Genomic DNA, 22,940 nt, shown 5'->3' with positions numbered 1-22,940 from the left:
ACATGTGTATATATACGATCAGAACAAAAAATCTTTACTTTACTCTCAACCTGAAGAATTCTGTCCCTCCCCGATGATTACATTTTGACTCTCCCACTCACTAGGTTAATGTAGCCATCATAGAGCATTCAAATATACTGAGTGAATTATTCAGGTTATTTAACTCTTCTAATTGAGAGAAGTATTAAGGAGTAAAAGCAAAGACTGTTTGGCTCGGAGTCTGACCTTGTGAACTAGCACATTCAGAATCGGGCTCAGTGTATCAGTCTAGTTCAAAGCAGGATTAATTATCTTATTACATTAACATGTTCTCATCATGAATATGCATTTAATTCGCCATTGGAAGTTAAATCATCAAAATGTGAGATTTCTGACTAATGATATATTAGAGTTATTTCTCTTTGTCTATTAACTTTTGCTTTTACCTGAAGATAGAGTCAGTAATATTGGGCTTTGTCTTCCTATCAAATCCTGTTAAAAAAAAAAATGTTTTTGATATAGAATATTATGTCTGTAATCACTAGAAATATAAACTAACCCTGTCTTTATTTGTACATGTATCAAATTATATTGAATTAGAATATTGGTAAATATTAATTTTGGGCATGAAATGAAAAAGATAAAAGATGGAACATATGAATTCTTGGTTGATTTATTCTTACCATTAAAAAAGGACTTCAAGTGAAATAATTCAATAATGTAATTCTTATCCCTATGATGTAATCATTTAAACTTGATTTGTTTTGGTATTCAGATTTGCAACTTTAATCTTTCTGAATATTTTTAGGTTTCCTCAGCAATTTCAAAATTCTCACACGAAAATGAGGCAGAAAGAAAAGTTGAGGAATCAGCCAAAGCACCTCCAAAAATCACTCGTAAAAACAATTTCTCATCTCTCTTACAACGATTTTCTAGTCCAGAACCTGCAGATGATCTGTCGTCACGTAAACAGCTTGGCCTGCGACGTCAAGATGCATTAAGTAGTGGAAGTAGTGACGAATCCCGTAGAAGTACACCAGAGAGGTCACAGAGTTTACGTGTAAAACGTACACCACCACCAGATGATATAGAGACAATCAAAGGAGTTCAACGATCTGGTAGCTTTAAATCAAATTTTATGCGAAGACAACACAGTCCAGATCCAGTTGAACGTAGAACTTTACCTAACATTCCAGATAAAGTTGACACTGAGCATGTGCAATCAGAGGACATTACTGAAGAAGACGACATGAAATCAAGCAGAATTTATCTCTGTTCATCTAGCGATAAACCAACAGAAGAATTGGCAGAAATATTAAAACAACGAAAAAAACATGTGAAAACTCAACAGAAAGACGGGGAAAAAGAGGAAAGGGAGAGAATTACTAGTAAGAAAATTGAAAAAGCAGAAAACCTGGCTCCCGCAGCAGACGTTGAAGAAGTTATAGAAAATACTGAAGTTTTGTCAATTTTAAAAGCAAGAAGACAAGAAACTGATTCTCGTACTGTAAATGGTGTTGAAAAGCCAGCGCCATCTGTGTCAGAAGAATGTTTAATTGTTCAGCCATCGGAAACTATTGCTGAAGTCTCATCTGTATCTCAGGAATCTGAAGTTAAAATTGTTCCACGTATCCCAAGAAAATCGTCTCGGGATCTTACAAAATCACAAGTTGCCTCATCCAACATGGCCCCCTCAGTTTCAAATGAAACTCAGTCTCATAAAAATGGCATTAGTGAAGTGAAACCTGAATTGTCAGACATTGACACAAGTCTAGCTGTTCTTGATATGGTGTCTCAGGATATAGGTGGCGCTAAAACTTCAATCAGACGTTTATCTTCGGATGAATTAGGAAACATGAAGTGTGCTTTATCTAAAGTTGATGTGGAATCTCCACAACAAGTGACCTCATTCATTAAGGATGTACGGAGAACTTCGCATGGTAAAATTGATTCCGAAACCATTAAAACTTCTGAAAAAGAAGTTCGGGATAAAAAGATGGTCGAGCAAAAAGTAGAAACAAAAAGTAGTGTTATGCATCAAAAAGTGGAAGAACTCCGTAAGTCTCCTGAAAGGAAAAGTCATATATCTCCAAGCTTGTTGGAAAAAGTGAAAGCTACTGAAGCTAAATTAGCAAGTTTAGGTACAACAAGTTTAAAACGTTCAGAATCGTATGGTTCTAAAGATGAAAGATTTAAACCTAGAGGAATACTCAAACGTGCCGAATCTATGAAAAAAGCTGGCGTGGTTGTCGATCCGGAACTAGCTACAATTTTGCAGAGGAGACGATCACGTCACGAGGATGATTCACCAGAAATTGAAAAGGGATCTAAAATGACTCTCTCTGCTAAGGATGATATTCAAGAAAGTTTAAGGTAGGTGTAGTCAGTTATTCTAAACATTAGGTGTAGTCAGTTATTTTTAAAATGTTTAAAGTTTTTCTATTCTGTTTGTAAGATTGTAAGTCTGAGTCAACAACAAACAACAACGACCAAGAAAACAATTGGCACCTACCAGCTGTAGGTGGGAATATTAGGAATCTGACCTTTTTTTTTTAAAACTCTGCATGTCAGATAATTTACTGCAGATAAGTACACATCTCTGCTGTTTTAAGTATTTAGATACAAGTGGCTCTGTACATCTACTTTAAACATTTATAAATCTGTAATGTTGATAAAAGTAGGCCCTTCATTTAAAACAATGTCTCTCTTCCTAAACCTTATTCTAAACATAAGAATGTGAAATAATATTCCCTCAATTCCCAATCCTAACACTGAAACTCTGACACAGGTAAAAGCAGGCCCTTCATTTGAATGAAACTGTTATGGGTAAAAGCAGACTTGACCCCTCAATGTCTCACTACCTATGAAGCTAGATTTTCATCAGACTTGACCCTTCAATGTCTCACTTCCTATGAAGCCAGATTTTCTCTCAATACTGAACAAGTTTTATCTCTGATTGAAGCTTCTGTGTTTGACTCATTAATGTCTGACTGTAGTTTCTCCACTCTTTCATCATCGTGTGTGACATTGATACAGTCAGACTGAGATACTGTCAGACGGATCAATCATCATAATTCATTAACTAGAGTAGTCTTTTTAATTAGTACATACATGTAGTCAGGGTTATGTAAAGGATATAGACTTGAAGCAATACCTACCCTAGCCTGGTCATTTGGTTATTTTACTTTTCTTGGTGTTGTTACCATTATAAATATAGGGTACCAGGTTTGTTTATGGATTACATCTTATAGTGAAATCTCAAATTTTTTTAAGTCTGCCCGCCTGTCCATCTACCCGCCTGTCCATCTGTCTGCCTGTCCATCTGTCTGCCAGTCCATCTGTCTGCCTGTCCATCTGTCCGCCTGTCCATCAGTCTGCCTGTCCATCTGTCCGCCTGTCCATCTGTCCGCCTGTCCATCTGTCCGTCTGTCCATCAGTCCGCCTGTCCATCAGTCTGCCTGTCCATCTGTCCGCCTGTCCATCTGTCCGCCTGTCCATCAGTCTGCCTGTCCATCTGTCTGCCTGTCCGCCTGTCCATCTGTCCGCCTGTCCATCTGTCTGCCTGTCCATCTGTCCATCTGTCTGCCTGTCCATCAGTCTGCCTGTCCATCTGTCCATCTGTCCGCCTGTCCATCAGTCTGCCTGTCCATCTGTCCGCCTGGCCATCTGTCTGCCTGTCCATCTGTCCGCCTGTCCATCTGTCCGCCTGTCCATTATTCTGTCAGTCCTGTTCTTGTCATCTCATCTCCTCTGAAACCACACAACAGAATTTCATGAATTTTTGAAGATAATAAATTAAAGACATATTATTTAGCTGTGCAAATTGACAGAAAATTATGATTCAACTTTTTTTCTAGGAGTTATGCCCCTTTGAACTTAGAATTTTGGCCTAGATATACAACTATAACAGTTTGTCATTGTAGGCCTTTGAAACCACACAACAGAATTTTGTAAAACTTGGTAGATATAAAGGACATAAAAATTATGTAGATGTGAATATCTACAAGAAATTTTTATCAGTTGACTTTTGTAGGTGTTATGAGTCTTTGAACTTTGGAATCTTATGATATTTTTTTTGCCCATTGATAATATGGGGGCTTTGGTGAGTGTGCTTTCAAAGGTTCTTTAATTTTGTTGCAATTCAAATAAAATCTTAGGTAGACATTAATAAACATCAGGTACATTCAGTAAAATCCTATACACATGTATGTTATTTTTTTAATTTTGGCCTTTAACAAGTTTAATAAATCCTATAAGAAGATATTGGGATTTTTTTAAACTATACTTAGCCACAGTCATTCAGAATCATTTTTTTCTCCTTCAATAAAATTGTTTATTTTTAATACATAAAACTTTTATTTAAACCCCCCGAATTGAACCTCATACAAATTAATTGCATATTATAGCATGCATTACCCCTTGTTGATCCCCAGATGTTTGTCACAGAGTGTAATATATTGTTCAATCAATTACCAGATGTTTCTGTACATTTTCAAGGTAAGAAGTAACATCTTATTTGTAAGATTTAAATTCTCTTTCAGAACCCACCAATATACTGTAAAACAGAAAAGTCAAATTCATTTGATTCCAAGTTGTCTGTTTCAATTTCCAGTAAACACTTCATCTGATGTTAGACAGCCTGTACTTGTCAACTTTCTGTATTTTTTGTTGATTTTTTCCATTTAGATGTTATGGTAGGTCTTTCATGTTTTGATGTTGTGGTAGGTCTATCAGTTCAGTTAAGTCAGCACTTTTTGATTTTAAATGTTTGCCAAAATCACCAATTTTGTTGTTGGAGGTGTGAACCCTAATTTGATAAGTTATTACATCTAAGGTTTCTCTACCCCCAGGCATAGATTGCTTTATCCAAATTAGGCACAACATTCAGATTGTTTATGCGCCTGCCATATGCGACGGGGGCATTAAGTGTTACCCTTGAGCTTCCGTCTTTCTGTCCTTCCGTCTGTCTTCGTTTGTTTGAAGCTTGAGCAGGGGGTATTTGTGTCCTCAGAAACATTCTTCTTTTATTTAGTTTTTTAATGCTCTTCAACTTTGTGTTTGATTTGGCCATCCAATATTGTTTTGAATGGCAACAGGGAACAGATCTTATTGTATCTCTAGTTGTAGTAGTTTCCTATTTTAATAAATGAACTAACTTGCACTAGGATAAAGATGCTGGTAATTACATATAAACAATCTGATTTGATACCATGCCGATAAGTTATTATATGTTTTGATATCTGATAAATAGTTTACATTTAATATTTGATACCTACAGGAAGTTGTTTAGAAAATAAGATAATTTCATATCATGTTAATTTGATAAGTTTTTACATCTTTGGTTTGTGATATCTTCCATACTTTTTATAAAGTCAAAATGTAGACACATAACATGTGGGAAAATAAACCGACTTTTAAAAGGAACTTATCAATAGTTACCTCCCTTATTTTAATCTTACAAGAGTTGTCTTTCTTTTGAATGTGTTGTTTCCTTAAATTAGGAAACTTTTTTGTGTCAAAAAAATAAGGTTATTGGTAAAATATCTGTTGAACTGAGGAATACATTAGAAAAAAGGAATTTTATCTATTTGGATGTGGATAGACATTATGAAGAGGAATTGATATTTTGCAATGATTTCAAAGGAAAAAAAAAAAACAAAACCAAAAAATGACTCGCACCTTGGATTAAGACATGATAAAAAAAAAGGTGACATCAAAAATACAATGCAAAAGGTATAGCCCCAGATCAGTACATAGATAATAAAGGTTGATGAAAATTTATAGCATATCAATGGCTATTTCTAATCTATTAAGAAGGCTATCCTGCCAACACAATGTATTAAGTTAGGCTCTCATTTCATCAAACAGGAGGGTGTATTTCTAACCTATTTCATAAACAAAATATAGTTAGGTACACACCTACAATCAAGGTGACACCTCTGTCTCAGCTATTACATAAATATACCCCAGTGCCAACATTATGTCCGACCTTTGCTAAAGTCTGTAATAAATGATGAGAGATGAATGCCAGAAATCATGAAGGTTTAATACACCAGTGCATGTATGGATTATACATAACAAGATGTTCAGGTACATGTATTGCTTATTCATTCAGATATTGTATGTTATGAAATGTAAATATTTTGACATTGTGTATCACTGTTCTTGCTGTTTTGATGTAGAAATTTTTTGACATTGTGTATCACTGTTCTTGCTGTTTTGATGTAGAAATATTTTGACATTGTGTATAATCACTGTTCTTGCTGTTTTGATGTAGAAATATGCTGGGACCCTATTACTTATGTTTTCATCTGGGAAATTGTTATCAGTTCCATTATAGCTCATTGAAAAAAGGAAAATAAAACATTATCAATTTCCTGCATTTGAAGTGCTGTTAGGGATTTATCTTCATCAAGAATTGCTCAAAGCCAAGGATTTATCTTCATCAAGAATTGCTCAAAGCCAAGGATTTATAAATACAGAAATACAAGAAGAGCTATATGAGAAAAAAAGACCTAAAATTGATAGCATTAACATTTGATTATATTCTGGACTTGGACCTAGATATTTTCTGGGACAGCTAAATTAAAAATGTTGCATGCTACTGGTTTGTAAAGATAGACTATTACTTTGATAAAATTAGTTCATATTTCATACATGTGTAATTTCAGACGAGAACAAGAGCAGCGTAAGAGCATTTCTCACGACGATGATGACGATCAGGATGTACAGATGCCTTCCATTACAGAGAGAATATTTCATATGGCAACAAAGTTAGAGGAAACAAGGTCATGTCCAATAACACCAAAGTCACGATCAGGGGCAACAACTCCTAAACTTTCTGCATTTTATAGGTAAGATATTTATATCTGGTAACCCCAAACAAAGAGGTCAACTACTTGCAAACACTATGTATTCTTATTTGTCTGTCTGTTACAACCAAGTGTTTCTATTCATTTCATTGTTATGGTATTGGTCAGGGGCAGTTATCATAAACATTTTATCAGTTACATTTTTATTTACAATTGATGGTTTCCATGGACAGTAACTCCTTGACTTATGATTGGCTGTAAGGTGGCTTAATATCCAGTGGCAGGTATTTCATTTATTACCAGGATTTAGTAGTAAGGTTTATATGGAAGAAAATTTTGACTTGGGGCTTCTATTTTAATGTTTGGTTCTGAAGACAAAGTAAAAAGTATAAACACACAGGGAGATATATCAAAGCAAAATAAAATAAACAATAAATAAAATGACAAAGGTAATAGTCTTATAATCAAAGAGGAAAGGCCTGGATCTTCCTCCATATACAACACTTAGTGATTTTGGCAGATATTTATAATGCATCATTATATCTCCTACACAGTCAACACAGAAACATGACATCACATGATTTATATACATCATTGAGTGTTTTCCTGGCTCCATTCTACTATGTTCTTATTGCCATCTCAAGATATATCTTGATGATATGTATCTGACTCAATTGAGAAAGGAACTTATTGTATACAAATATTTCAAGGTTTGTTGAAGCAGAAGTTTGGCTTTTTGGGAAATTTTTGTCATTTTTCTTAGAATTTTTTATTTTTCAACTATTTGTTTTTTCTTTTTTTTTTTCCTCCTTTTTTTATTGACAGTTTATGATTGGTTGATATAAAAATATAGAGATGTGGTATGATTGCCGATGAGACAACTATCCACCAAAGTTCAAATGAAGTGGATGTTAGCAATTATAAGCAACTGTATGGCCTTCAACAATGAGTCCATTCCTTCTCAATGATGTCTGGCATGAAAAATAGAATATTGTGGAGTCTTTTTTTTTTTTGTCGTGTTAATTTTTTTTGTCATGTTTTAGTTGTTTGAGGAAAAATTGTGTATACATTTTGGTGGATAAATGATTTCATGGTTTTGACAAATTTTGTTTCCGTGCCAATAGAGTCATTTGTATTTTGCATGTTCTGTTGAAATTTGTAACCTATGAATAATAATGAATCTACTGTTTTTCTTTTTTTTACACTTTAATGCATAAATTCCTTGTGCTATACCATAATAATCTAACCCCTATGACCTGATGTCCAGATGGTCAGTAATTGATTAGTACATGTACTTGTTGTTGATTTATGATAAGACAATTAACTAGAGTAAACACAGACAGCACAGCTTCCTCATTAGGTCTGGACGGATGGGGTGCTCTAGGTAATACTCTTGTAATATTTATATATATTTCTTAATTTGCATGGCTCAGAAAGTGATTTTGAACTGTTAGATTTGTTTTTTAGGTTTGAAAAGAAAGGATTTCAGCAGCACATTTTGACTACTGTAAATTCAGAAATCAATGCCTGCATTTATTATTGTGAATCCACGACCACTGGCAAAACTGTCTCATTTTTCGCATTAATAAAAACGTTGCAATAATTTGTGAATTTACAGTATGTTTTAGGAATAGACTTATATGAATAAATAATAGTGGTAAATGTGGATTGACTGATTTCACTTATTTACTGAAAATCTTTCAATGATTTAAAAAAGTCTTGAATAAAACTAGACTTGTCACAAAACCAAGATAGAGAAATCTATGACATAATGTCAGGACAATTGAGTGAAGGTAAATTTTCTTTATCCCTTGTTGTTTATATTTTGTAGATCAAGTAGTTCTACATCTCAGTCTTTTGATCAGGATGAGGCTTCATCTTTAACTGGAAACAATTTGCTACAAAAACTGAATACATTGGCAGAGCAGAGATCAACCTCAGTACAAGACAAACGTAAAAGTTTTCAGAAACGTCCGAGAGATGATTGGAGAACTAGGACACAGCCTGTTACCATCGAGGAATTAGAGGAGGCAGGAAAGTAAGTAAAAAATAAACTGGGGTACAAGTTTATACAGCAGAATAAGATTGAAGCCAAGGGTACCAGCTAATAAAGCAGAATAGGATTTAAGCCAAGGATACCAGTTAATAAAGCAGAATAAAATTCAAGCCTAGGGTACCAGTTAATAAATCAGAATAAAATTTAAGCCTAGGCTACCAATTGTACTGCACCAGATGAGTATTTGGTCAATTTATATCTCTTCAGTGATGCTTAAAATCAAGATATTTGAAAATTCAAATCTATCTATTTGTCTGAAATCTGTGAAAAGGTCACTCTGTCATTTTTCTCAAATATTTGCAACAAATAATATTACAGAACAACATTTTGATATATGATATTAAATATTTGACTGGGTTTTTTTTACCAAAATTTATAATTTATATCATTTGATAGAAAAAAAGATTGATTCTTAATGTATAGTAACAAGTTTGGTCAATGGGAGATAACTCTGAAAAATAATCAACTAAAATTTGACAAAATGATTTTCTCAGACAATTATGCCAAAGGTAGTGTATTTGTTGAAACTTTGAAATGCTTTAAGAACAATATTGAAATAACTTTTAACATCCTTTATTTAAAAATAATTAATGAGGTGTTGTACATCAGATAAAAACACAAAGAACATAAAAGATCTAGGAATTGTCCATCAAATTTCTGTCAGAAATTAAGCAGATGTTTTTATCTTTTAAAAATGTATTGGACTCATATGCCATTATGACCATAATAAAAGACTCAGTTTTATTCAAAAATTTCAGTTATTGATCTTTTTAAGTTCCATAAATAAATTTCTCATTTTTAATCAACATTTGAAAAATCACATTTAAAAGTTGTACAGGAAGACCATCATTGTATGCACTGTGTTTTTATCTTGAAACGATGTTGAAATATTTGGATTTTATGCAATTTTAAACTTAATAATATGACATAATAAATATTTCCTACAGATATAATTTATAACGATAATCATGTTAGTATAGATACAACACTCAAAATGTCAGAATTTGTTCCTGGATTATGATTTATTTGTTTATTTCAGCCTTGCCACTGTTTAAGCTTTTCCGAGCAGAAGTTATCATTTATTTGTTTATTTCAGCCTTTCCACTGTCCGAGCTTTCCGAGCAGAAGTTATCATTTATTTGTTTATTTCAGCCTTTCCACTGTCCAAACTTTCCGAGCAGAAGTTATCATTTATTTGTTTATTTCAGCCTTTCCACTGTCCAAGCTTTCCGAGCAGAAGTTATCATTTATTTGTTTATTTCAGCCTTGCCACTGTCCAAGCTTTCCGAGCAGAAGTTTTAAGAAAAGCTTCATCAAATGTGTTTGAGCAATTCAGTAAACAAGATAAACAAATAGTATACAGGAAAACTGAATATCCACAGCACCTACCAAGGAAGAGACGAGGTCGCAGTTACCGTCATAAGACATTACCTGTTACCGCAGCAGAACTTGGCTCTGTGCCAGAATCTGAAGAGATTAGATTGATGTCCAACAGATTAAAGTCTCGTCACAGCGGAATGAGGGACTCAAAAGCCGATTCTGGAATCTTGTCGGGGTCAGATTTAGAAGGTTACGATTCTGCCAGATCCGACAGTTCACGAAGTTTAAGTTTGGAGGCAGAATTAATGGAGGATGATCCGGCTCGTCTCAGTGTTTCAGCAAAGGCATCCATGTTTAAAAATATCCTGGAAGATAAACCAAAGAAATGTGCTAGTGGAGCGAAGCGTTATATCGACAGGAAGAAGAGAGAAAGGTCAAGGACACTTCCAGTAACAGATGATGAGGTTCATTCTGCAGCAGAAATCGCAGATGGTGATGGGGAAATCACTGAGGCAGAAAGAAAAGCTGTCGAGGTTGACGAAAATGAAGGAATTCACGATGAAAAATCAAAGTATGTATTTATTGTTCTTAAGTCTGTGGTACAAATCGTTGAAATATTATACTAGCAAACTTAAATGATAAATATTTCATTATCCCCACTCTCGTCTGTCCGTAACTTCTGTTATGTATGACCCAGTTCCTGTGTTAAGGAATATATGACAATAGTTTGAATGATTATTATTATTTTTTAATGGGTACTGTGTACAAGGTAATAAAGGATGTCATAAAAATTTACTGAATTATTTAAAAGTATTCAATTACGATGTTTCATGGTGTGATTTGAAATGTAAAAAACTTTTTCATGCAAATCATACCTGACACAAAGAGATATATATATATATAGATGTGTATATTTTTTTTACAAAATTTATATAACCTTGGAAAGTAATTTCGTACTCTGCTGATTTTAGGGTGATCGTATTCAGATTTTATATGGTTTAAATTTCCACCTTAATTTTCTACACATCTAAACAGACCCTAGGAAATGTTGTTTACACACAGATAACACCCGTCAAATTTAAATCGTACAATAAAATTGTAAAACATGAAATGAGCTAATTTGAAATCGTACTGTACGAAAAACGAAGAAAACATTTGGGTTTATTCATATATCAGGAAGAATAATAACACATAGAATTTCTCTGTCACGTTCAATAGTTTTATAGTTATCTTTATACAGTGTATTAACATATGCAGAAAAAAATCAGTTCGAAGTTTGAACAGGAAGTTCTTCAGTATTCACTAAGAGGAAATTATTTATAGATGGATTAAAATTTATTGATTGTATCTGAAACAAATTTTTATAGTTCACCACAATCGGAAAAGTAAGTATAGCTACAGGGACTGTTTCAAAAGTACTCAACTTTGAATTTAAGAAGATGATAACTTTGAGATATTCCCTGCTGGTTTAGGGTTATTGTTTTGATGTAACAGAATTTGTGTTGTTTGTTTGTTTCACCAGAATACATATAATGTTGTGTATTATTCAGAAGGTTTTCAGAAATTATGGCCACATTAGACAACTATATGCTAGTATAGGAACTTTATAATAGCAGATTTGGACATGATATGTAGGCCTTTAGATATTTTTTCATTGATTTCCTTCCACAGTATAATGCAAGTGTACTCCCAAAATATTACTCACAATTTTTGGTGTATCACATATTTTTTAAGGGAAACAGTTTGTTCATGATTTTCATGTCTGAAATTAAAAGAAAAAAGACAGGAGGCTGTCAAGTAAATTATATTAATTCTGTTTGTTGAAATTGTGCTTATTCAGGTATCCTAATTGGGCTGTTAGTTTTCTCAATTGAATTGTTTCATATTTTTCATGTCAGGGATTTTTATAGCTGACTATACGGTATGGGTTTTTCTCATGTTGAAGGCCTTACGGTTGCCTATAATTGATAACATCCACTTTATTTGAACTTTGGTGGATAGTTGTCTCATAGGCAATCATACCTCATTTCCTTACTTTTATATCAATACGTGTAACAAACTATGTCATGTATGTTGAAATATTTCTTTTCTCATGAAAAATAATTTTCCTCATTGACCCTATCTCTTGTATATTTATCTTTATAAATCTATAAGGGATTAAAATTTAAAATTTTATGTTGAATATAGATAAATTTGATATAGGCATATATTATATTTCATCTATCTGAGGTTCTAAAATATATTTATGGGGAGTTGGCAGTGATTAAGACAGGGTAAAACATTGTATTGACACTTAAAATAGAATGCTTGTATTCTATAAGAAAACATTTTCAGAAATTTCATAGATAGAATAAAAGCATAGGATGAAATACGATTGTTGTAGAAAACTATAGATGTTTGATGTTATTGGGTTGCTGTCTCTGTAAGGGATAAAATGAAGATCATAAAAAAATACCCCATGAGTATGAATTACTTATAATGTACATCAGAGATCCAGTGTGTGTCTTCAGAATATTAGCTTTGAACTTGTGAAAAACACCCCAGTCTTTAATGATCTATAGAAATTATAAATAGGGACTTTGTAGTTTATACTTTGGAATTTGATGTATTTTTATTGTCTTTGAGCCTTTTCCATCCCCATGCAAGACATTTATATATAATTATTATAGAACTAAACACCCTTTTCTGTGGCCTCTATAGAACATATAGTTAATAATACCATATAGGTCATGATATTTAAAGATAAAATTGACTTTGTTTACAGATATTTGTAGCATGTGTAGGTAGATACTATTTCCTCAGTCCAATAACATTGATTATTTTTACCAAAAAAAGATTAGAAAATAGAATCAACAAGTTTTGATAAAAAAAAAAGTAGCCATGTTTTTTAAGGATCTCTTGTCAGGCTGACATCAAAGTTAATGTCACCCACATAGTTTTGACACAAGTAGCTGGCCTACATTGCGATATGAGCCATGTGTTTTATTACACAATGTATATGTTTTTATGAGGTTTATATAGTGGTGTAATATAATTTGATGTGTTGTGTGAGAGAGAGAGGGGAATAAGGTTTTATGTCATATGAAGGTAAGAAGCAATGATCTGTTTTACATACATGTACTTAGATTTTTAATTTGTCAATTATCACCTTGGCCTGTGGGGTTCTAATGAAGATAAAATTGGTGGGTGGGAAATGGTCCTATGACAGGTACCTTTTTAATATTTGGATTTCAAGAATAACAGATTTTTATTAGAAAAATGATCATACAGGGGATTGTAATAAAATCACAATTTAGATGACTGATTTTTGTGAAGCTTGACTTAAAATATTTTCCAATTTAAAATGAATATAAGGAGGAATGAAGAGATATTGAACTTGTTAATCACCAAATACTGGATCATTGAGAAGAAAATAGTAAGCTGTCTGGTGTTATTCAGGAAGAATTTAAAATTTGAATAACATGTACCGGTAGATACATAATAGATTAAAGACAATTTTATAATTCCTATCTGAAAGACAGACCGCTTTATGGTCAAAAGTATTACACAGAAAATTTGGCAACATCAAATCCTGAATTAACCCCCAGAAACCTGCTCTTGAATATTTGATAGATATGATCCTGCATATACCAAATTTACACGTCACAAAATGCATCATAATTTTTGAATTTTTAACAAAAAAATAATTTTGATCGTTTTCATTGACATAGTAGTAGGAATTGCATGTCCAGAGAACATTTAGAGCTTTACTAAATTTAATTTTCTCGGTCACCTATTTCAAGTTGGATATATATATATATATATATATATATATAGATCCTAAACATTAAGAGCAGAACTTTAAATTTTATTTTGTTTTATATTTACAATCAGTATGTTAGGAATATATTGTGTTGATTAGACATACATGGTCATTCATTTAATATTAGGAATATATAGTGAGACCTTGTGTTGATTTTATATAAATCAGACTGATTTTATCAACAAAGGTTTAAAAGAATTATGGGGTTGACATCTACGTTAATATTCATTTAACTTTAACATGGCCATGAGTTAATTCAGGCTGTTACAAGATTAATGTGTTTTTATTTAATGACGGTTTGTGTTTTTGAGTGTAGTGTATATTTATAAACTTGATAAATTGAAGGTAGAATTTGACTCTAGTTGTGTGTTTTTTTTCTGGCTTTCGTGTCAATGTTGTGTTTGTATTCTTATGTATAATGTTTAAGTGTTTTAGTCGGGTTCATCCAGTTTAAATCAGCAATAAATTTGTGTCCACTAAGGGAAAATGTAGCATTTACAAAAACGATTCATTAGAATGATAGAATGAATAAGTACTTTATATATTCAGAATTTTAAATGTACATTTATTATTATGATTGTTGAACTATAACCAAAAATGCAAGATGTGATTATTGTGATTCAGGAATTATTGCATAAAAAATAATGCTACTTAAAATGCAAATATGAATTTTTTTATATGCTAATTAAACCATGTAAGCCAACCTGTTACAATGGTATATAAACATCACAAAGTTTTATGATTTCATACAGTATCATTTATGCACATGGGGAATAAGAATTAAAATTAGTATATTTATGGCCTGCATTTCTAAAAATAAGATATATCCTGGCTATAGCTAGCATACTAAAATGTTTTAAGATTTAAGACCTTTCCTAACTGTTTGTAGGAAAACTATACAGGAAGGAACCTTGTGGTTTCCTTTATAGAAATAGTGTAAAAACAGGTTTTTGATGTTAAACTGAAATCGAGGACAAGTTTTATGATTGTAGAGAATATTGTGTAGCAATCATCAACTCGGGCTACTGGATAATTCAGACATGTTAGTCAGAATGACAAATAAGAGTTTTGTTTTCTAAGGATTTTAATACAGGAAGGAAATTTGTCATCATTCTGTGTTACTATCATACAGAATGGATCTGATATTCACTTTCGTTTTCGTTTTATTTCTATTGTACATTTTATCATGTGTTAATTTTAGACGGAGTTTAGCGGAGAAGGTTCAGCTCTTCCAGAACTTGAAAAAAGAAGAAAAACCTGCAGAAAAGTCCAAAGTTCCACCACCAATCGCAAGGCGGAAAAACAGGAAGTTAGCTTCACGCTTCAGTACACAGGTAGGAGATTATTACACCTGGAATCCTAATCCTTTCTTTATTACGCTGTGTACACTGACATGTCCTTTCTTTATTTTATTACCCTGTGTACACTGAAATGTCCTTTCTTTATTTTATTACCCTGTGTACACTGAAATGTCCTTTCTTTATTTTGTTACCCTGTGTACACTGAAATGTCCTTTCTTTATTTTATTAGGCTGTGTACACTGAAATGTCCTTTCTTTATTTTATTAGGCTGTGTACACTGAAATGTCCTTTCTTTATTTTATTAGGCTGTGTACACTGAAATGTCCTTTCTTTATTTTATTACGGTGTGTACACTGAAATGTCCTTTCTTTATTTTATTAGGCTGTGTACACTGAAATGTTATTTCTTTATTTTATTAGGCTGTGTACACTGAAATGTCCTTTCTTTATTTTATTACGGTGTGTACACTGAAATGTCCTTTCCATCAAAATATCATAAACAGTCACAAATAGTCGTCAAAACATCATAAACAGTCACAAATAGTCGTCAAAACATCATAAACAGTCACAAATACTCATCAAAACATCATAAACAGTCACATATAGTCAGCAAATCATCAAACAGGGACTACACATTAAGCAAGATGAACCCTTAAAAAAACCTGAAGATGAAATCAACACAAAAGTTCACAATAAATTAGCTGCGTCGATTGCAAATGAATATCAATACATCTGTTATCCTATTTCGGGTTGAAAAATCTCTATGCAAAGTCTATAACTGTTTGAAATTGAATTGATATAAATATTCTACAAAACAAACTGACATTCATCTTTTATTACGTATATGAATGTTCCAAAATCAAAGTCTTATACAAGTGCATGTAATACATGCACTTGCCTAATCAAATTCTATCCGACACAGCTCAAATGAAATAAAAATAGTTGTTCAAAAATTACACAGGGATTTCACATTACACAACATCCACCCCAACAAAAACAGGGGATGAAATCAGCACTGGAAATCACATCAATACATGAAATTACATAAGCAGTCCAGAATATATCACACAGAAACTAAATTTCTAGAAACATGCACTCCACATAAACATCTCTCACTTAAATGGTCGTAACACTAGCCATGAACTGTCTTTGTATTCAGACCGTTGACGTGATTAAAAGGACGGAAGTTACACATAAACTATGTACTTTTATAAACTGTTATGACATTGTAATTTTCTGAGTTCTCCTTATTTATCTGTAACTGTTAATCCTGAGAGTGTCAAAAAGTTATTTATGCCAACAATACATAGGTCTGATAATTTTCATGATGGAAATGTCATGAAAATATGTATTTAAAGGATGAAATATCTCTGTGTTGTGACATATTAATATATCTTAAAGAAAAAAAAGGGTCATAAATGTACCCAATGACTGCAGGATGAAGAACAATAATAAAACTACTGTTTTCTTTGTATTTCGTTGTAATGTTTATGAAATGAGATTGTTTGGTATTGGTTTAATGTTTATGAATTGAGATTGTTTGGTATTGGTTTAATGTTTATGAATTGAGATTGTTTGGTATTGGTTTAATGTTTATGAACTGAGATTGTTTGGTATTGGTTTAATGTTTATGAATTGAGATTGTTTGGTATTGGTTTAATGTTTATGAATTGAGATTGTTTGGTATTGGTTTAATGTTTATGAACTGAGATTGTTTGGTATTGGTTTAATGGTTATGAATTGAGATTGTTTGGTATTGGTTTTGAGATTGTTTGGTATTGGTTTAATGTTTATGAACTGAGATTGTTTGGTATTGGTTTAATGTTTATGAACTGAGATTGTTTGGTATTGGTTTAATGTTTATGAATTGAGATTGTTTGGTATTGGTTTAATGTTTATGAACTGAGATTGTTTGGTATTGGTTTAATGTTTATGAATTGAGATTGTTTGGTATTGGTTTACCCCATGTTCTTTTGTCCTCTTTAATGTATTAAGAATGAAGCTGGTATTGATACATCATAGATCTTGCAAAGAGGTGTAAAGTAGTTTCAAAATGACGTGGATTTAAGCAACTATAGGCCAGCATACAACCTTCAACAATGAGAAAAACCCATAACATAAAGTAAGCTATGAAAGTCTCAACTTGCGACTGCTATATTGTTCGGTCTGTCTCAGTTTAGTCAGTCTTTCAGGAAAATAACAATACTACAACATGATATACTGTGAAAGTACTTTTATTCGTGGGTTTCAATTCTCGTGGATTGAGCAAAAGTTACATGTTCATGGGTTCTTAAATTCGTGGAATTTAGTTTTCTGAGAAAAAAATTTGTGAGAAAATTTGAACACATCAGAAACAAAGTTTCTTGAAAATAATCATATGGTGTTCATTTTCACTTACATGTTCGTTTTTAATTTCTGACAACATTCATCAAATTTTTAATAAAATAATTGCTTTCAGAAATAAGCTGATTCATCTCTGAATACAAATTGTCTCATTGAAGGAAATTGCAAAGTAAACATTTTGATTGTTGCACACGTGTAATCAGAAGTGGTGACACTAATTAACCCGACATCGAATGATCAACAGAATAACGATCATCAAAGGTCTTATTTAAATTGGGCCATAAACATGTTATTTAAAGAAAAAGAATACATAAACATGCAACAAATGTACTTTGAATGAATACTTATGAAATAATACTTGTGAAATAAAAAAAGTAAGCCCAATATGAAACAATTATTATTTTTTTCCGTGAGAAAATTATGAGGAGATAAAATTAACACTTCATCATCATACATCTTAACCGCAAGTCTGACTTTCATTTTTCAAAGCTAATTTTTTGTGAGAATTGAAAGGTTGAAAGTCGTACAACTTTGGTTATTTAAAGATTAAAATCCTGTCTGAAGTTGTACATGCTACACTTGTGCTACGCCACTGAATATAGTTCATAGTGCGTTTGTCAATGTTTTCTCCAGATTATATGCCCGTATCCATGTATCCATGTAGTCGAACCTACAGGGGATTTTTCCATGTCTTGATTTGGACAACAGTTGTTATATTTCGTTGGACACTAAAATTCGTGGATAAAACCTTCCACGAAAACCGCAAAAATTGGTCCCCACGAATAAAAGTACTTTCACAGTACATGGATTGACTTGCCACTGCTATATTGTTCGGTCTGTCTCAGTTTAGTCAGTCTTTCAGGAAAATAACAATACTACAACATGATATACATGGATTGACTTGCCACTGCTATATTGTTCGGTCTGTCTCCGTTTAGTCAATCTTTCAGGAAAATAACAATACTACAACATGATATACATGGATTGACGTACCACTGCTATATTGTTCGGTCTGTCTCCGTTTAGTCAATCTTTCAGGAAAATAACAATACTACAACATGATATACATGGATTGACGTACCACTGCTATATTGTTCGGTCTATCTCAGTTTGGTCAGTCTTTCAGGAAAATAACAATACTACACCATGATATGTATGGATTGACGTGCCACTGCTATATTGTTCGGTCTGTCTCAGATTGGTCAGTCTTTCAGGAAAATAACAATAGTACAACATGATATGTATTTATTATTTTCATGTCCATCTAAAAGTATTAGAGCTGGATGCTTCATTTTATGGATAGTAATCATTAGGCTTAACTACACCTAAATCAATTTATGTATATAAGATCAGTAGATATAGTCCCTGTTTATATTGATTACCTGGTTTGGAATTTTAGCCTGAAATATTTTAGGAGGTAGAAAAGGCTGCTATTAAAATGTATTGATTGTTTTCATGTTCATAAAAAAGCATTGGAACAGGACAAGTTCAGGATACTTCCATTTTCTTGGTTACTGCTGAAACTACATCTAAATTAAATAATATTGATCATTTGAATTTCAGCCTGTAACATTTGAGGAAGTTGAAAAAGCAGCTAAAATTTCACCATTGGCCATGAGTCTGGCCAAACCGCCTGACCCAGAAATCTTAAAAGGTCTGTCTCTGAGTGCACAGCGTGAGGTCATGGCAAAACATGCTGAAGCCTCACTTTCACAACCAGGTTCAAGGTCATCATCAAGACATGGGTCAATGGGTGATTTGTCTGAAGACTCAAAGAAAAATTCAGGTATGTTGTTATGGTCAAGAAAATTTCAGTGGTCAATGTGTTATCTGTCTGAGAAATATACATGTACTTTACAGAAATCATGGTCAGTATAAAAATACAGAGATGTGGTATGATTGCCAATGTGACAACTATCCACCAAAGTTCAAATGACGAAGATAAAAGCAATTACAGGTCACTGTCAATGACTGTACGGCCTTCAAAATGAGAAAAACCCATACTGTATAGTCAGCTATAAAAGGCCCTGACATGAAAAATGTGAAACAATTAAATGAGAAAACAAGGCCATTTGTCAAAGTTAGTGTCTGTCTGTAGAATAAAAAAAAGCAGTGATGAATATTCAAGTACTGTATCAAGGTCTAATTACTGTAAAAGCAAGGGTTAATACCATTATCTGCTAACACCAAATATGAAGCGTATTAAAAGTGAGTGTAGATTGGGTGGAACATCAAGTACAGGTTTAGGAGTGTAACCCTCTCCCCCCCCAAAAAAAACAACAACAAAGAGGATACCAAGTGTCTATTGAAATCATAAGGCAGCTTAGAACAGGTAAAACCATGGTCAAAAGACGCACCACATAACTCTAAACAGAAAAATAAACATTGATCAATTCCAACTTCATAAAAAATAATGTAATAAACTTGATTGATTCAAAAAGATTACCAGTTCCACCTCTGGAAAATGTCACACATCACATTAATGATGTTAAAATCTGATTTGTTGACTTCTGTAATTAGGCAGCTTGCCATAATGGATTGTTAACTATATAAAAAACTTAATTTAATTATGTCAAACATCAGGAAATTTCCTATAAGAGTACTTTCAAGATGTTCAAGATTGTCCTCAAAAGATAAGTGGCCTCTTAACAGAGATCTATTATTCATATTTCTAAAAGGACATTTTTTATCAGTAGTTCCTTAATGAAGCTTGATGTCAAATGTTTGAAGTGTTCATTAAAACATGATGAAGTGTAATTGTGTTATAGAACGACATTCCTCAATTATAAATATTCCCACCATAGAAATAAAGTATATTTTCCCGTTTGAATGGTTTTACACTAGTAATTTTTTGGGCCCTTTATAGCTTGCTGTTCGGTGTGAGCCAAGGCTCCGTGTTGAAGACCGTACTTTGACCTATAATGGCTTACTTTATAAATTGTAACTTGGATGGAGAGTTGTCTCATTGGCACTCATACCACATCTTCTTATATCTATATACTATGAATTCGTTATTAAACTTCTTGTTGAAATTTAATAGACTTTGTTGGACTGGACAACAGTTCAGATAAAGAACAGCAATAAAAGTGTTGTGTCTTACAGAATTATTTCCTAGTATCACATTGTTGTTTTTTACATCCCACCTATGTCCAATGTTTAATATGCCTCCTCTGATAGTAGGGGAGGGGAGCATTATGTTTTTCTTGTCTATGGGTCTGTCCAATATTTTGTCCATTTACCTGCTCAATGTGCTAATGAACTTAAAACATGATTCCCTCCCCTCCCCCCCCCCCCCCCCCCCCCCTAACACATTTTTTCAATGTAGATTTTACCAGAATTGTTTATTGATGTACAGTAATTTTGCTTCCAGTACAACATTTTCAGCTGTTTATTACCAGTTGGCAAAATTGTGTTTGGACTGTCAGCTGAAAGTTTTCACTTTTATCTTCCTCATAAATCATCTGTTATTCTTCATATTTCCTCACTTTTTTCAGGTATTTTAAAGTCTGCTGAAAAGGTGACAGAAACATTGGTGGGTCATAGTATTTTAAAAGACAAACAAGCTAAAACTCCTGAACCAGACGTAAAAAGTATTCTTAAACATGATCATCCTCATGTTGCTGACACAGAACACCATAGTATCTTAAAACACACAGAAGATGTGTCTTCTAATGAAACAAAACATACAGAACAAAGGAGCATTCTTAAACATGAAGAGGAAGTCAGGTCAAAAGATGACGATAAAAAATCGGTCAAACCAATCTTAAAACATGATGACGAAAAATTACAAGACACAGACAAAAAATCGAAGAAACCAATTCTAAAACATGAGGATGAAGAGAAGAGACATCGTCATGGCAGCGGAGAGTCTGTTAAAGCAATTCTACGTAAAAGTGAAAACACAGAAAGAAAACATAAAAGTGAAGAGGTTAAACCAATATTAAAACATCTTGATGCATTAGATGATCCCGTGAAATCTAAAGACTTCGACAAGAAACGGAAATCAATTGAAGAGGACTTGCATTTAACACCTATACTTAAACACACGGAAACCGTGGAAAAAAGTGGGGATGTAAGGGGCATGTTAAAGAAAGATAAATCTCTAGAGTGTAGTTCTGAGCCTAAAGGTATCTTAAAAAAGGAAAGTAGTTTTGAAACAAAAGTCAATGAGCCAGAGAAAAGCTCAATGAAAAAATCCCCTTCAAGGGAGGTAAAAGAGGAGAAACTTCATAGCATTTTACATAAAAATTCTGAGGAGGAGGATGTTCAGGTCGATGTTGAGGTGTCTGTTAAAGAAACGGTACAATCACATTCAGAGGTCGTAGAGGAAGTAGAAAATGTAGCACAGAAAAGACGAGGAAGGGATCCTGCTGAGAAAGACAGGTATGGTTTTATTGTTATTGTCTTACTGTAAATTAAGAAATTATTGTGAGGTTTTTATTAACCTGAATAATGCGACTGGGTGACTATCGCAATAATAAGAACTCTCATTCTGATGTCTGTTACATATATCTGAATGCAGATTTTCATGATATCGCAATAATTAATCTCGCATTTTTGTCCATTCTTGAAAAATCGCAATAATTTCTGAATTTACAGTAGTTCAAATGGGGACTCGGTGGCAGAATAGTCTAAGTAGTTAACTACTATATCACTAACCTGTCAATGCTGTGGCTGTGAACCCCACTAATGACAGGTGCTCTTTACTCTAAATCTTAATTGACTAGAATTGTCAGTTTTCTGCCAGAGGACTCTAAATCTTAATTGACGAGAATTGTAAGTTTTCTGCCAGACGATTCTAAATCTTAATTGACGAGAATTGTCAGTTTTCTGCCGAAGGTCTGTGGCTCTCTCCAGGCACTCTGGCTTCCTCCACCAATAAAAGCTGACTGCCACAAAATAGCCAGAAGTGTTGACAGTGGAGTTAAACACCAATCAATCATAGTTTAGTGTATGATGATGATGATGGATGGCTGTTTAACGTCCAGCGGCAAATTAATATGCAAATTCAGGACGAGAACATGTTAATTTAATATGAATATTAACCCTGCTTTGTACTAGACGGACACGCTGAGCCAGATTTTTAATGTGCTAGTTCACAAGGTAACAGTCCGCAGGAAGACATGTCACCTTACCCAGACACATTATTCTGACTCCGAGCTGACCAGTCTTTGCTCTTATACCTGAATGCTGCATGCTTAGCAGATAAGCAGCAAATACCAATTTTAAAGTCTTTGGTTTGACCCGGCTGGGGTTCAAACCCACAACCTCCTGCACTTGAGGCGAACACGCTATCACATCACAAGACCACCGAGACAGTTAGTTGAG

The 22,940-nt window shown here is 33.2% G+C and overlaps 1 protein-coding gene across 1 annotated transcript in view; it reads left to right on the top strand.

Moving 5' to 3' along the window:
• LOC127718635 (uncharacterized) overlaps positions 1 to 22,940 on the top strand; it is a 147,539-nt gene that overhangs the window by 97,521 nt on the left and 27,078 nt on the right. Inside the window, exons 8-15 of the mRNA XM_052224686.1 lie at positions 788 to 2,352; positions 6,651 to 6,833; positions 8,623 to 8,829; positions 10,112 to 10,738; positions 11,535 to 11,552; positions 15,171 to 15,303; positions 19,176 to 19,398; positions 21,107 to 21,995. Coding sequence (XP_052080646.1) covers positions 788 to 2,352; positions 6,651 to 6,833; positions 8,623 to 8,829; positions 10,112 to 10,738; positions 11,535 to 11,552; positions 15,171 to 15,303; positions 19,176 to 19,398; positions 21,107 to 21,995 — 3,845 coding nt within the window. The remainder of the gene's footprint in view (positions 1 to 787; positions 2,353 to 6,650; positions 6,834 to 8,622; positions 8,830 to 10,111; positions 10,739 to 11,534; positions 11,553 to 15,170; positions 15,304 to 19,175; positions 19,399 to 21,106; positions 21,996 to 22,940) is intronic.

This window comes from Mytilus californianus, unplaced genomic scaffold (assembly GCF_021869535.1).
Source record: "Mytilus californianus isolate M0D057914Y unplaced genomic scaffold, xbMytCali1.0.p SCAF_10, whole genome shotgun sequence".
Classification (NCBI taxonomy): Eukaryota; Metazoa; Mollusca; class Bivalvia; order Mytilida; family Mytilidae; genus Mytilus; species Mytilus californianus.
Note: the sequence above shows the minus strand (reverse complement) of the source record. Positions and strands in the feature narration are given on the sequence as shown.